The 12,638-nt window shown below is 53.5% G+C and overlaps 1 protein-coding gene across 1 annotated transcript in view; it reads right to left on the bottom strand.

The window, feature by feature from the left end:
* Nucleotides 1–12,638, bottom strand: part of CARD11 (caspase recruitment domain family member 11) — a 135,400-nt gene that overhangs the window by 13,362 nt on the left and 109,400 nt on the right. Inside the window, exons 10-15 of the mRNA XM_004385921.2 lie at nt 11,887–12,063; nt 7,694–7,745; nt 5,776–5,858; nt 4,647–4,747; nt 3,320–3,372; nt 155–287 (exon numbers count right to left, since the gene is read on the bottom strand). Of these exons, the coding sequence (XP_004385978.2) occupies nt 155–287; nt 3,320–3,372; nt 4,647–4,747; nt 5,776–5,858; nt 7,694–7,745; nt 11,887–12,063 (599 nt within the window). The remainder of the gene's footprint in view (nt 1–154; nt 288–3,319; nt 3,373–4,646; nt 4,748–5,775; nt 5,859–7,693; nt 7,746–11,886; nt 12,064–12,638) is intronic.

The raw sequence follows: 12,638 nt of genomic DNA, 5'->3' as shown, positions 1-12,638 counted from the left end.
GTCAGGGGCAGAGGAAGTGACTTCTGACCTCCAGAACCCTGACTTTAGGGGACACTAACGCGGCCTGGATGGTCCCCTTTTGGGGGGCATTAGGAGCATCGGCTTTTCTCCTGTCCTCCACCTCCAGGCTCCCCTCTCCCACAGCCCATGGTACCTTTCTAGAGAGAACTTCCTGAACATGAGGTTGACCTGCTCCAGGTCATAGGCGTCCAGGCCCTCGGACTGGTGGGAGGAGGAGGAGGAGTGGATGGAGGGGGGCCCAAAGGAGTAGCGTTCATGACTGTCATCTGCAATGGAAAGGGGGGCTGTCAGGGTCCAGGCATGGCGGGGTCAAGGTCCGGGGTGGGGCATCAGGGTCCGGGTGTGGTATGGAGGGGAGGGTGTCAGGGTCCGGGAGTGGTAGACAGTGGGGGAGTGGGGGAAGAAAAGGAAGTGTGGGGCCATCAGGGTCCAGGTGTGGTTGCCATTGGGGTGGGGTGGGGCAGGGGGGCATGGCAGGGTGGTGGTGGCCAAAGTGAGGTCAACCCAGGCACTAAGTGGCCCTTGCTCCTCCCTGCCTGCCTCCTGGGAAATTCTCCCCTGGGCAGGAGGCCTGGAAGGGGGCAGCAAAGACGGTGACTCAGCTGGTCCCTGAGGTCACCTGGGGCAGAAGGTACAGTCCTTGTGTCCTCTTCAGCATAGCCATTCCCCTGCTTATTAGGAGGCCTGGCCTGGTATCTAGATTTTAAGAATCCCCCCACCCATTTTTGTATCTGGATAAAGGGGGCTTTCCATTAACAGTTCTGTTTTTAAGAGGCCCTGGTGGCACAGTGGTTAAGTGCTTGGCTGCTAACTGAAAGGATGACAATTCGAACCCACCAGCTGCTCCGCAGCAGAAAGATGTAGCAGTCTGCTCCCGTAAAGATTACAGCCCTGGAGACCCTATGGGGCAGTTCTACTTTGTCCTATAGGGTCACAATGAGTTGGAATCAACTTGATGGTGGTCGGCTTGGTTTTTTGGTTTAGTTCTGTTTTTGAAATCGGGTCCCCCAAGCTTCACGTTGGGACCACCTTAGCGCTCACCTCCGGCCTCTGGCTTCCTGACCAACGAGACCTGACAAGAAGCCCCCTCCCCATGTTGTCCAGGACCTCGGGGAAAGACACCCACCCTGCATGCTCCAGGGCCATGGAGGTGGAGGGATACACTCGTCCTGCTCTTTGAGATAACCACGATGCCCTGCACCGGGAATTTGCCTGGCACTGCAGAATGCTTGGCCCGCTGCCCGGATTCTCTCCACTTTCCAAAACTCCCTCAATTTCTCTCATTACCCGGCCTCCATGAAGTGCCAACCTCTCTTTAACGCTCGATAGCGTCCGATGGGATCCAAGTAGGGAGGGCCTTGGATCTTTCCTTTTATCTGCTGACAGCCTTGATGGGCAAGGGGTGGAGGAAGGATGGGGGGCCTTGGAACTGAGGGAGGCCAGCAGGCCACACCCAGGGGACTCTGAGACACAATCTCTTAGGCTGCCAGATCTATAAGGGATGTGACACTGGCCACCACCACCCTATTGCACTGAGCCCACTCCCGAACCCTCCCTGTTGCTCCCTCGCTCGTGCTGGTCCAGGGCGGACGGTGCTCAGGCTCATATGTGTGCATCCTCCTCCCCACTGGTGACAGCTATAAGCACCTCAGTCCCTGCAAGGGTGAGACTCAGGGACATTATCCGTCTCTGTGACTGGTGCACTTGGCAAACGGCCTGGAGTGTCACAAGGCTCCATGTCGGCTGCAGCGAGAAGATGGCTGCAAGCGGAAGGTGGCCAGGCTGCCCACGGAAGGTGGCCAGGCTGCCCGCACGCTCTCCATCACTGGAAGCTAGGTGCCCGAGACCACACCCTCGCTTCCAGCCTCTGCAAGGTCTGTTCTGGGACCACGGACATCCCTTCCATCACACCAGCTCTGGCCATGGGGCCTCTTTAGGATGCTCGGATCCCCTTGGTCTCCCCAGTGTCTGCCTGTCTCACACCTCCAATTTCAGGCAATCAAAAGCTTTGATTCCCGCCCCAATTCCAGTCTCATCTCTTCCCCCTCATTCTCACTACTCGTTTTATTCAGGCTGGTTAGCAGTTTTATACATGAGTTTAATAGGTCTCCTGCTTCTGATCTGTTCCCTACTCTATTGCCGAGTTGACCTGTCACATAACCTCGCTAAGACTCCATTTCTGCATCTGTTGAATGAGGTGAACAATAGCATTTCTGTTGCTATGAGTTGGAATCGACTCCACGGCAGTGGGTTTATGTAAGTCAAGGGCTTAGTACAGGGCCCAGCTACACTAGATGATTTAAAACAAAATAAACCCATTGTCGTTGAGTTGATTCCAGCTCATGGTGACCCTATGTGTGCAGAGAACTGTGCTCCATAGGGTTTCCAAGGCTTCACCAGGCCTTTCTTCTGAGGCGCTGCTGGGTGGCTTTGAACCATCAACTTTTAGGTTAGCAGCTGAGTACAAACTGCTTGTGCCACCCAGAAACCTATGCTACATGATACATATTAGTTTTCAGAGAGCCAGCCTTAATTCTGACTCCTTACTCAACTGCTAGATGGCTGCTGAGGAGTCCGTACAAAACAAAGAATAAACTCCTCGGGCGTCCCTGGCCACAGGCAAGCTTGTCTGAGACGCAGGCTGATCCTCTTGCCAGGGCCACGTGAACACGGAGCACTCGAGCGCAGCTGTCCACCCACACATATTCACTGAGGACTCACTATGCATGAGACTCAGGTCCTGCTGGAGTTGGAGACGCGCGCAGCGCCACCCCGCTCACTGGAAGCTCCCCCAGATGGCAGGCAGCCCTGCACCTGTGACACTTCTCAGCCCTGGGCCAGAGGGTGGATGGTGATGGATTGAACTGTGTCCCTCAAAAAGATGGGTTGAAGTCCTAACCCCGAACCTGTGAACGTGCCCTTGTTTGGAAACAGGGTTTCTGAAGGCTAACATGAGGTCATACTGGACTAGGGTGGGTCCTAATCCTGGATGACTCCTGAGTTTATAAAAGAGGCGAACAGACACAGTGAGGCAGACGGAGAAGACTGGCTATGTGACCGTGCAGGCAAACACAGCTGCATGCCAGGCAGCACCAAGGACTGCTGGGACCCACTAGAAGTCAGGAGAGGGGCATGGAGCAGGTTCTCCTTCAGAGCTTCAGAAGGAATCAACACGGCCGACACCCTCGTCTGACTCCCAGCCTCCAGAGCTGTGAGGCAAGACATGTCTGTTCTCTGAAGCCACTCAGTTTGTGGTACTTTGTTACAGCAGCCTGAGGAGACTGAGACAGGTACGTACCATCAAGATCCAAGGCATCAAACCCACCGCTGTCATTGTCTTCTTCAACTGTGCTGCAAGACAGAAGGGAGGCAAAAGGGGGAGCCTGTGTGTGCGCGTGCGAGTGCGTGTGCACGCAGGGTGGGAGGGAGCTTGAGGCGTGTCTGTCTGAGGCCTGGTTCTGATAGCAGGATTGACAAGTAAGAAAGGCCAGCAGGTGGGCAGAGGGGGACGGGCCGAGGGATGGGAGAGGAAGGCTGGACTCTGCAGGGACATGGCACTCAGTGGGGCCATGCAGAGAGTGGTCGAGCCTGCTGCATTTACAGGGTGCAAAGGGAACATGAGGGCAGGTCAGCTGGGGTAGCTGACAGCCCCCACCTGCTACCTCCCACTCAGCCTTCTTCTGACATGGTGAACATTTAGCACCCATTTGCTTTCCGTGTGTGTGTGCTGTGCAACGGGTCTGAAATAGTTGGAGTGCCCGTTCAGGTGGAGAAGTGGATGGGGTGATGCTGTTTATGCCGAGTGTTCTAAATTGTCCACATGCCACGAGGGTGGCGGCAGCCTCAGCACAGCTGCCACCTGGGGCTTCTCAAAGCTACCTCAAATACAGGGTCTGATCTGAGCCGAGTGGAGATGGGTGGGGAGGCACAGGGACCAGTTAGGAGGCAGTGGGAGGGCCCATCATCTGGCCAGTGGGGGAATATGGTGGCCACTTCACCATATTCCCAAATTGCCCAAAGGGAGAAGATTAACCAAGGAATTCAGGTAGGCCCCTTGCTTCTGATCCTTCCAACCCGGTCTCTGGAGGCCAAGGAATGTGGTGCTCAAGGCCTAAAACCAAACCCTGTGCAGGACCTGGGAGTGGATCCAGAAAACCACCCAACCATCTTGACTTTCAATGACTTTGAACAACCAGCTGATTGGAAACATCTGGAGGCCCAGGTGTACTGTACTGTGGTTTTCCTTGTCGGGGACTCTAATGGCTCCCAGGGGGTGAGGAGAGCAGAAGGGGTGGGGGAGGCCACCCTCACGATCTCTCCCTCTTAGGCAGATGAAGCCAAGCCCTAGGGGCCACAGGCTCGAGGAATCTGACTTCCAGGTGGCATGGGCAGACGGGTGTAGATTTCCTCATTTGCCAGCTGGCTGGGTGGCCCTAGAGATTCACCTGACTTCTCTGAGCCTCAGCCTCTGCATCTGTAAAATGGGCCCCATCCCGCCCGCCTGTCAAGGTGGACTCAAGGACTGATTGCTCTGTGTGTGCAGAGTGGTGCGGAGGTGATGCAGGTGAATGGGCACACGCGGGCCCCTGACAAATGTCTCCACTTCTCCTCTCCCCACCACTCACCTGCGATGGGGCGCGTCTTCCTTGTAGCGCCTGACGATGGAGTCATTCCCTGGGGGCTCGGCAGTGATTGACATAATGCTGTTCCGGTTCCGATGGGGCTGCTTTAAAAACACACACGGCGTGTGACGGACAACTGGATATTTATATGCCAGTGCCTCCATGGGCATAAATACTATATCCACGGGGGCTAAATTTAACTCAGCTGACTCCTGCCTCCTACTCAGACAGTGAGTGCTGAAGCAGGCCGCCCTTGGTAGTGATTTTGGCTGGAGACAGCGGTGCTCGGCCCTGGGCGGCCGGCTACATCTACTCAAAAATCTGCTCGCAGTGCGAGGGGGTGGGAAGGACGAGGGGGGATCTGCCAGCTTGGAGGCCAGGGTGGTGCCACCTTGCACAGGCTGGGCTGGGGCCCCTGCTCTGGCCAAGATGGAGACTACAGGCCTGGGGATGATGCACAGAGGCCGGAAGGTGACCCGCCGGCACCTGGCGGGGGCCGCCTTCAGTGCCAGCTGTGGCTTCTGCCACCTGAGCTGCCACCAGCCTGGAGTCACTCATTATAAAATCTTTGCCTCCCTAGGGTTGAGCTTGGAAGCAGAGCTGACAAGCCTCCTGTGATTCCCCTCAGGGTTAGAATTTTAATTCTACTCCTTTGGCGCCTGGCTGGGGTGCAGTGGCAATGGGTTCCTGCCTCGGGGACTCTGCAGGGCTCTTTCGGGTGGGCTGGAGCGGGGAGAGGGGGCGGGGGCCAAGGAGGGGCCCGGGACTCTGCAGTTTGTAGCCCTGGCACTGGCACGCCCGCTCCCTGGGGACGGAGAAGCTGCAGCAGCCATGCCGGTCGCCTGTGCTGTTCGCCGCAGCCTCAGAGGTCTGTCTCCTCTCCCACTGAGTGTGAAATTGGGAAAGCAGGCGGCGGGAAGGTGTAAATACATCGTGAGGCCACGGAGCAGCTTTAAATGAACACAGTGAGGCCGGGCTATGGCTGCGAGCCGTGAGGATGCTGCTCACCGCTGGGCTGGTCAGGAGGCAGGCCTGTGGGCCTGAGGAGCCCAGGGACATGGGGTCCTGGGGACATGGTGCCAGGCCTGGGGGTGGGCGGGGCATGAGGAGGGGGAACAGGAGAGCCCCTTACCATCTTGGCGAAGGCGCTGTTGGTAGGCAGAGAGTTGGAGGAGCTGGGGCTGGCGTCTGGGTCGTCTTCTTCATGGCCTCGGCCTGCTGTTTGTAGGAGATGGAGAATGGGAGGGGAACGGACTCATGGGGGCTTCTCTGTTTGGCTGCCGCTCTTGCACCTCCTTCTAATGGAGGCCTGTGGTCTCTGCCCCACCTTTTCTGGTATCTACTGGGGAAGAGCCCTAGAACCTTCTTTTTTACCCTCCCCCACCACTGTGGGCTGAACCACATGCTGATCTCTGAAGACTCACCAGTGACACTATGGGACAGTGGACACTTGGGGAGTAAGCCACCCGGTGGGTGTGGAGTTTCCTTCCAACTTCCTTACACTCAAAACAGACCCCTTCCTTTTCAACGGCGCTGGCCGGCAGGGCCTTTGGGCAAAGTGTGAGGCACAGCTTGTCGCCTCCTCAGGAAAGCCCCCTTTGACACTCCCTGCCTCGCTCCCTCAGGGGCCACGTGCACACTGTTCAGAGTGCCTCGCTGCCGAGAAATGTCCCCATCCTCTGTGCCCCCACCTTGCTGTGTGTGCATGCACATACAACGCACGCACATACACGTATGAGTGCACACACATGCTCACACACATACGCACACTCGCACATACACACATGCACACTAGCACACCTGTGCACATACATGCATGCATGCACACACACCCACATACACTCACACACATACACATACAAATGCACATACATGTACGTGCATACATGCACACATGCACAAATGTATGTGCACACATATACACACAAGCACACTCACACACATTTATGTGTGTACACATGCTACACACATACACACATGTGCGCACACACCCCACCTCAAGGGGACGGACCCTGCATTACACTCGCGGGTCCCCAGCATCTGGCACTTGGCAGCCAGTGATGAGGAGTGAAGAGGCCCGTGGCCCTGCGTGCCCTCTTCATCCCTCTCTACTTCCCCGCCTGACATGCCCTCAACAGGCAAGGCCATGGAGGTCCTTGATGGCGTCAGTGGGGCCCTGTTTTCTTCAAATGTCCCTCCTGCATCCTCCCCTTGCCCGGAAAGAACTGCCAGGGCCCAGGTCTGGACGCATTGCACCCCGCCCTCCCCAGAGTCCCTCACGTCCTGGGGGATAAAGTCCCCTGGCTCGGCATCTGAGGCCTCTTGTCTCCCTGCCTCTGCCTGTCGCTCTTCTGCTTGGCCCTGGCAAGCCTCTTGTCTATATTCTCCCCTCAGTCCCAAGAGTCCCCTTCTGAAGACCGTGGCCACAGGTCAGACTTCTCCTCTTTCCAATCCAGTTTCAATGCCACCTTGAGGTACCCTTCTTCAACTTCCCCCACCTCTCCTGGTTGCCTGCCGCTGTCTGCCTTTCCCTACCCCTGCAACGGGCTCTAGCATCATCTCCTTGGACCTCCTCGTACACAGTGGAGGCTAGATTTGCTCGGGCCAACCCTCACTAGCCAGCCAGTCCCTCCCAGAGCCACAGTGAGGACCGGTGAGGGGGGTTCGGAGGACAGTGTATCTGGAGAGCCTGAGGCTTTGGGGTGACCAGCAGCCTCACCCCTGGGATGACCCGGCCAGCAGTTTGGGAGAAGGTCAAGCAATCCTCCAAAAGGTCAAGTCCAGTTGAAGTGGCTGGGGCTCCCCAATGACAGGGAGGGCAGAAGGATGCGGAGGGAGCCAGAGAGGCATGTGTCCACGGCTGGGACTCCTGCCCACTCAGACTGTGATTAACATTAATTACCACCTGAGTGGATGCCTGCCAACCTGAGGCTCCTCAGGCTTGCCTGGGGTTTACCTGGCAGGACTGATGCCTGCAAGGGGATAAACAAACAGATGGACGGAGGGAGCCAGAGAGACAGTGGGCAGGAGGCCTCGGTCGTCTCACTAACCTTGAAGATCTGATGCTTGCTTCAGGCTGATAGGGGACTTGGCTCTCTGCAGCTGAAAGAGGGAAGGGGTGAAGGAAGACAGAGGACTGAAATCAAACAAGGCCCCAGACATATGTCACCAGGGCTAAGGCAAAAAATCTAGCAGTGCCAGCCCACCCTGGCTGGTCTCACGGCGGCCTGTGTCAAACAAAGGAGTGGAGCCACTGGGATCACGATGCACACGATGTGCACAATGCCCAGCAGCCATGCAGAAATGACAAGACAAGGGCTCCCTCGGGCCAGATCAGGAAGCTGCTGGTGCAGACCAGCTCCCACCCTGGGAAGCGGTACAATATGGCTCTCAGCAGAAGGTGGCAGGAGAGCCAGGAGTGGCCGCGGGGAAAGGAGGGCTGTTTGGGGAGCGGGAGACGGAGCAGAGCTGAGTACATGGCACAGGTGAGTTTCTGGGGCCACGTTGTTGCAGTGTGTGAACGGATATGCTCTCGGGAAGCTGTGCCCAACGCTCTTGGCATGAGGTGCTAAATGGCTCCACATTAGATTCATATGTGCAGCGCTGGCCCTTCTGAGAGCCAGGGTGAGGAGGGGCCGATGCATTTCCATGCCCTGCTGGTCACAACCTGCTCACTGGAGACTGTATCATTCACTCACTCACTCATCATTCACTGAGAGCCCGCTGTGTGCCAGGATTATACCAGATACTGGAGACACGACAAAGAGCAAAGCAGACAGGATCTCCTTGAGTTCTCATGAGAAACCCACAAAGTAGGGACTGTTACCCCCATTATGTTGTTGGGTGTTGTTAAGTCGATTCTGACTCATAGCGACCCCATGTGACAGAGCAGAAATGCCCCAGAGAGTTTCCTAGGCTGTCATCTTTGTGGGAACAGATCACCAGGTCTTTTCTCCCATGGAGCCACTGGCGAGTTTGAACCGATGACCTTTCGGTTAGCAGCCAAGCACTTAACCATTGTACCACCAGGGCCCCTACCCCTATTATCCATTCCACTGCTGTTGAGTTGATTCTAATTCATAGTGACTCTATCAGACAGAGTCAAACTTTTCCCAGGAGGGTTTCCAAGGAGTGGCCGGTGGATTCGAACTGCCGACCTTTTGGCTAGCAGCTGAGCTCTTAACCACTGAGCCACCAAGGCTCCATCCCCATTATAGAGGTGGGGAAACTGAGGCTCACAGCAGCTAGGTAACTGGCTCAAGGTCACACGAAGTGGTGGAGCTGAGAACACACGTCTGTCCTCTCACACCACCTCTGACCCCAGGTGGCAGCTGCCCCTTCCTGTAGTGGAAATGAGCTTCGCAGGGGCAGGCCCAATGTCGTTAACATTGCTGGGTCCCCAGCACCTAGCACAGGGCCCAAAATAGAGGTAGTACAAAATAACTGTTACATGTGGTCATCCCAGAAGGTAGATCTGTGATTGCTTAGGGGGCTACTGGGAGAGGCAGAAGGGGAGGATGTAGAAAGGGCACAAGAAACTTTGGGGGCAATGGACATGTTCACTATCTAATCAAGAGTGAGTGGTTGCTGTGGTTTCACTGGTGTAGACGTGTCAAAACTAACCCAGTTGTGCCCTTTAAACAGGTGCAGTTCGCCGCACGTCAATAAAGCTGTTTTACAAAACGTGGACCCTCCTCTCACCTGGTTCGATGCGCACCCCCCACAGATCTGATTACTTGCTGCCTTGGTCTGTCATAGAACTGCTTCATGTCTCTTTTCAAAGACCGGGACTCCATCTTAGTCTTTGGAAATTTCCCCCATTACCTAATAGATAAGGAGCCCTGGTGGTGGAACGGTTAAGTGCTCGGTTGCTAACCTGAAAGGTTGTGGGTTTGAAAACATCCAGAGGCTCTGAGGGAGACAGACCTGGCGATCTGCTTCCATAAAGATTACAGCCTAGGAAACCCTGGGTTGCTGTGAATCAGAATCGATCTGACGGCACCTAACAACAACAACGACCTACTAGCTGCTTTGTACATGGCAGGCATCGAGTAAACAGAAAAACAGACAAACTGGAAGCTGCACACTCAACACAGGTTAAACCAACCAAAACCCGTGCCATCGAGTCAATTCGGACACATGGCAACCTCATGTGTGTAGAACTGTGCTCCCATAGGGTTTTCGATGGCTGATTTTTCAGAAGTAGATTGTCAGGCCTTTCTTCTGAGGTGCCTCTGGGTGAACTCAAACCGCCAACCTTTCAGTTAGTGGCTGAGCGCTTAGCCATTTGCACCACTCAGGGACCAACACAGGCTAGGGGTCCCAAATACGCTTTATAGTACTTAACTCTAAAGTTGCTTTCATTCATTTAGCAAACATTTACTGAGTGCCTACCATGTCCTAGGTACTATTCTAGGAGCTGAGGACACAGTGATGAACAAAACAAAGTTCCTGCCCTCATGGTGCTTACATTCTACACTGTAGGGAGCTAGCAAACAAACAATGTATATGCAGCCTGGAAGGTGGGGACACGAGTTATGAAAAGAAAAAGGCAGGTTAAGGGGGATGGCCGGTGGGGAAGGGGTAGGGCGGGCTGCTTCATGATCTGAGTCCACTGAGGGACAGTGATGTAGATTCTGGAGGAAGAACATTCCACACAGAGGGAACAGTTAAGTCAAAGGCCCTGAGGCAGGGACATGCTTGTTCTAGTCAAGGAAAAGCTGGGAGGCCAGTGTGACTGGTGTCAACATTATCATCAATACTTCTTAAAAAAATTAAAAAAATCCATTGTGATCGAGTCGATTCTGACTCCTAGTGACCCCAAAGGACAGAGTACAACCTTCCCATAGGGTTTCCAAGGCTGTAATCTTTATGGAAACCCTATGCAGACGATACAACCTTCCTTGCTGAAAGGGAAGAGGACTTGAAACACTTAGTGATAAAGATCAAAGACTACAGCCTTCAGTATGGATTACACCTGAACATAAAGAAAACAAAAATCCTCACAACTGGACCAATAAGCAACATCACGATAAACAGAGAAAAGATTGAAGTTGACAAAGATTTCATTTTACTTGGATCCATAATCAATGCCTATGGAAGCAGCAGTCAAGGAATCAAACAACATATTGCACTGGGCAATATGCTAAAAAGTGTTAAAAAGCAAAGATGTCACTTTGAGGACTAGGGTGTGCCTAACCCAAGCCATGATATTTTCAATCACTTCATATGCATGTGAAGGCTGGACAATGAATAAGGAAGACCGACGAAGAATTGATGCCTTTGAATTATGGTGTTGGTGAAGAATATTGAATATACCGTGGATTGTCAGAAGAACGAACACATCTGTCTTGGAAGAAGTACAGCCAGAATGCTCCTTAGAAGCAAAGATGGCGAGATTTTGTCCATGTACTTTGGACATATTATCAGGAGCGACCAGTCCCTGAAGAAGGACATCATGCTTGGTAAAGAAGAGGGTCAGTGAAAAGAGGAAGACCCTCAATGAGATGGACTGACACAGTGGCTGCAACAATGGGCTCAAGCAAAACAATTGTGAGGATGGCACAGGACTGGGCAGTGTTTCATTCTGTTGTAGAGAGGGTTGCTATGAGTCGGAACTGACTCGATGGCACCTAATAACAACAACAATCTTTATGGAAGTAGACTGCCACATCTTTCTCCCGAGGAGTGGCTGGTGGGTTCGAACTGCTAACCTTTCAGTTAGCAGCCAAGTGCTTAACCACTGTGCCACCAGGGCTCCTTATTAATACTTACAGTTATTACTTATATTATCCTTATAACTATACTTACATTAACACTTATAGAGTCGGCCTTATCACTAATATTTATGGCTAACTTTATCAAGAATTATTCATCTGTGACAAGTATGAATTAATCCTGCTGACTTGTTGCTGCTGTGACCCCAACTCCCAGAATAATGCTTGACTTGTGACAGGCACTCAATTTATAGTTGCTGAATACATGAGTGAACCTGGAAATAACGCTTATTTATTCTTTTTTTTTAAACTTCTATTACCTTTATAAGGGATGGAGGAATTGGTACAAACAAACAATAAAAAGCAGGAGTGGGCATGGTTTCTGTTAATAGTGCTGATGTAGGTGGAGTCCCACCTGGGCTTCCAAGGCCCCTCCTAGAAGGCAACGCTCATGGCTCCAGTCACTTGGCTCCCCCCATTGGTTCTGACAATGATGCCAGGGCCCCCGCCCCCATGACCCCCAGTACCTGGATGCCCTTCAGGTTCATCCTGCGCTTGGGCGGGTGGTAGGGCAAGAAGTACTTGCTGTCTTCAGGCGACTCCTCTGAAGTAGAGGAATCGTCTGCTTCCTGACCGTTGGTCCTGGGGCTGCCGTCCCCGAAGCTCTGTGAGATGATGGTCACTGGCAGGTTCCGGGGCAGGCTCTGGGACAAGAAGCCACATCAGTGATGGGGTGAGACAGCAGCCACAGGTCAGCAGACAGCCAGGAGTCTCTCGGGCATCCATGCCTGACCAGCATGACCCCTTCTTCCTTGTGGCCCCAGCATCCATTCAGATGCCATGGCCCACAGTCCTAGCCCCTTACACCTATGCTTTGCATCTCTCTCTTCCCAGGGGCTCAGTCAGACCCTGCCTTCTTTTACAGGGGTAAAAGCATTGCCTCCTACCCGGTCTTGGCCCTTAAATCTGACATACCGAACTCCAGTTGCCATTACATCAACTCCGACTCATGGTGACCCCATGTGGGTCAGAGTAGACCTGTGCTCCACAGGGTTTTCAATGGCTGATTTTTTGGAAGTAGGCTGCCATGCTTTTCTTCCGTGGTGCCTCTGGGTGGACTCAAACCTCTAACCTATTGGTTAGCAGGCAAGCACTTAACCATTTACATCACCTAGGGACTTCTAAATCTGACATGGTCCCATTATATTTCCAATTTCTAGCCCTGTCTATGCTAAAAATATATTGCTGAATGGTTGACTAATAATAAAATCACTAACAA

This window comes from Trichechus manatus, unplaced genomic scaffold (assembly GCF_000243295.1).
Source record: "Trichechus manatus latirostris isolate Lorelei unplaced genomic scaffold, TriManLat1.0 scaffold00151, whole genome shotgun sequence".
In the NCBI taxonomy this organism is placed as follows: domain Eukaryota; kingdom Metazoa; phylum Chordata; class Mammalia; order Sirenia; family Trichechidae; genus Trichechus; species Trichechus manatus.
Note: the sequence above shows the minus strand (reverse complement) of the source record. Positions and strands in the feature narration are given on the sequence as shown.